Source organism: Nematolebias whitei, chromosome 10 (genome assembly GCF_014905685.2).
Source record: "Nematolebias whitei isolate Nwh7 chromosome 10, NemWhi1, whole genome shotgun sequence".
Lineage (NCBI taxonomy): Eukaryota > Metazoa > Chordata > Actinopteri > Cyprinodontiformes > Rivulidae > Nematolebias > Nematolebias whitei.
The window spans coordinates 1,865,123-1,866,757 of record NC_056507.1 but is presented as its reverse complement, the minus strand read 5'-3'; the positions used below and the strand labels follow the sequence as shown (position 1 = coordinate 1,866,757).

The following is a 1,635-nucleotide window of genomic DNA, read 5'->3' as shown; positions in this document are numbered from 1 at the left end:
GTAGCTGACAGTGATTTTACAGCTAAAGTTGTGTGGTAGTAGCTGACGGTGATGCTGCCTGCGCCCTCTGAGCACATGAGGAGTTGATCTTGGATGATTAGGTGGAACATTATAAATCCTGCATCTCTAAATGGACCTGTCTCTGTGTTTACCCATCAGACCCTACCACTCGGTTCGTGGCGCCGCGCCGCCCACCACCCCCTGCAGCACGGACGTCTGCGACAGCGACTACACCCCCCACCATCCGCCGGCCAGCTTGCTGTCGTCGACGGGTCGCTGGAAGGCTTCGGGCCACGCCGGCCACGGAAAACCCAACAAGTACTACATGGACCTCAACTCTGATTCCGACCCGTACCCGCCCCCTCCCACCCCCCGCTCCCAGTACATGTCAGCTGAAGAAAGCTGCCCCCCGTCCCCGTCTACCGAACGATCCTATTTCCACCTGTGCCCCCCTCCTCCCTCCCCCTGCACCGACTCGTCATGACCTTCCAGCAGCTCTGTCGGGAGGAAAGGGATGAAGTGAACTTGCTGGTTCGGTTCGACCCCCCCCCCCCATTTATCAGGGAAGAACTTTTGGCTGCCTCTCGTGTGCCACTTTACACAAAGTGGTCTGGATTAAGTGCCTTGCTTAAAGGTCTACCGTCCTGAAGTCAGTCGTCCCTGACATCTCAGTTTGACCGTTGGAGACACACCACGCGGAACAATTTGAAACTTGTAGAATGTTGACCCCCCCCCCCCCCCCCCCCCCCCCCCCCCCCTCCTTTCACTTTCATTCCATCAAAACAGGAAACTTCTTCAGACTTGATCGTTGTTTCCAGACTGGATTCTGAATTCCCAAATCCTGAGGGCTGAACTCCAACGTGAAGACGGTCGGCAGATGTTGGTGCTGTGAGGCTAAAGCCATGGGCTGCCGCCCCCCCACACCCCCCTCAGTGTTGTAGGCCACCAGCAGAAAGCTGGCCGGTTAGTGAATTTACAAACTGGATGACTGAATGCGTGCGAGAAGGACTGAGAGGGCCGATGCAATAAGGTCCAAGAAAAACATGGTTTTAAAAAGTGGCTCTTTACGTTTCAGCTTTATGAGATTAGTTTGGCCATGATGAAGTGGGAACGTGTTAAAAATCAAAAAACTAATAATCTATGAAGCTCTCACTGTGGAGAAATGGTTGAATTCTGACGCAGCTGATGAGCTAGCGGCTCGAGTGAACGCTCGTTATAAACCGCTGCACCACCGTCCTTTAGCTGTTTGTTTACATGAACTGTGATCAGGTGCCAAAGCTGCAGCAGCTGTGCGGCGTCCAGAGGCTCTTCTGGCACCAAGTTGAGATGTTTCTGACAAAATCATCGTGTTGGGAGACTCAGCAGTTCAACGACGAGCGAAGCTGCTTTGAGACGGTGACACGTTTTATTTTGTTCAAATTAGCAGATGGACCGTTGGACGTGGACGTGGACGTCTCGTGGACGTGGACGTTTCGTGGGTGAAACGAGGGGGTTGAAGCCAACACCCCCTCCCCCCCGATGCTTCTTTCTGCTGCGAAACATTATAACAGAACCAAAATGGTATGAGTGAAACAGTGCGCCGTCTTTCTGGCTCTGTAGTCTACTGGTCTTTGTGGCTCAGTAGTCTACTGGTCT

General features: G+C 53.2%; 1 protein-coding gene across 1 annotated transcript in view; it reads left to right on the top strand.

The window, feature by feature from the left end:
- The window catches only part of lrp5 (low density lipoprotein receptor-related protein 5), a 398,826-nt gene extending 398,091 nt beyond the window's left edge, over nt 1-735 (top strand). Inside the window, exon 29 of the mRNA XM_037683231.1 lies at nt 160-735. Coding sequence (XP_037539159.1) covers nt 160-484 — 325 coding nt within the window. The 3' untranslated portion in view covers nt 485-735. The remainder of the gene's footprint in view (nt 1-159) is intronic.
- Nucleotides 736-1,635: the final 900 nt, after the last annotated feature.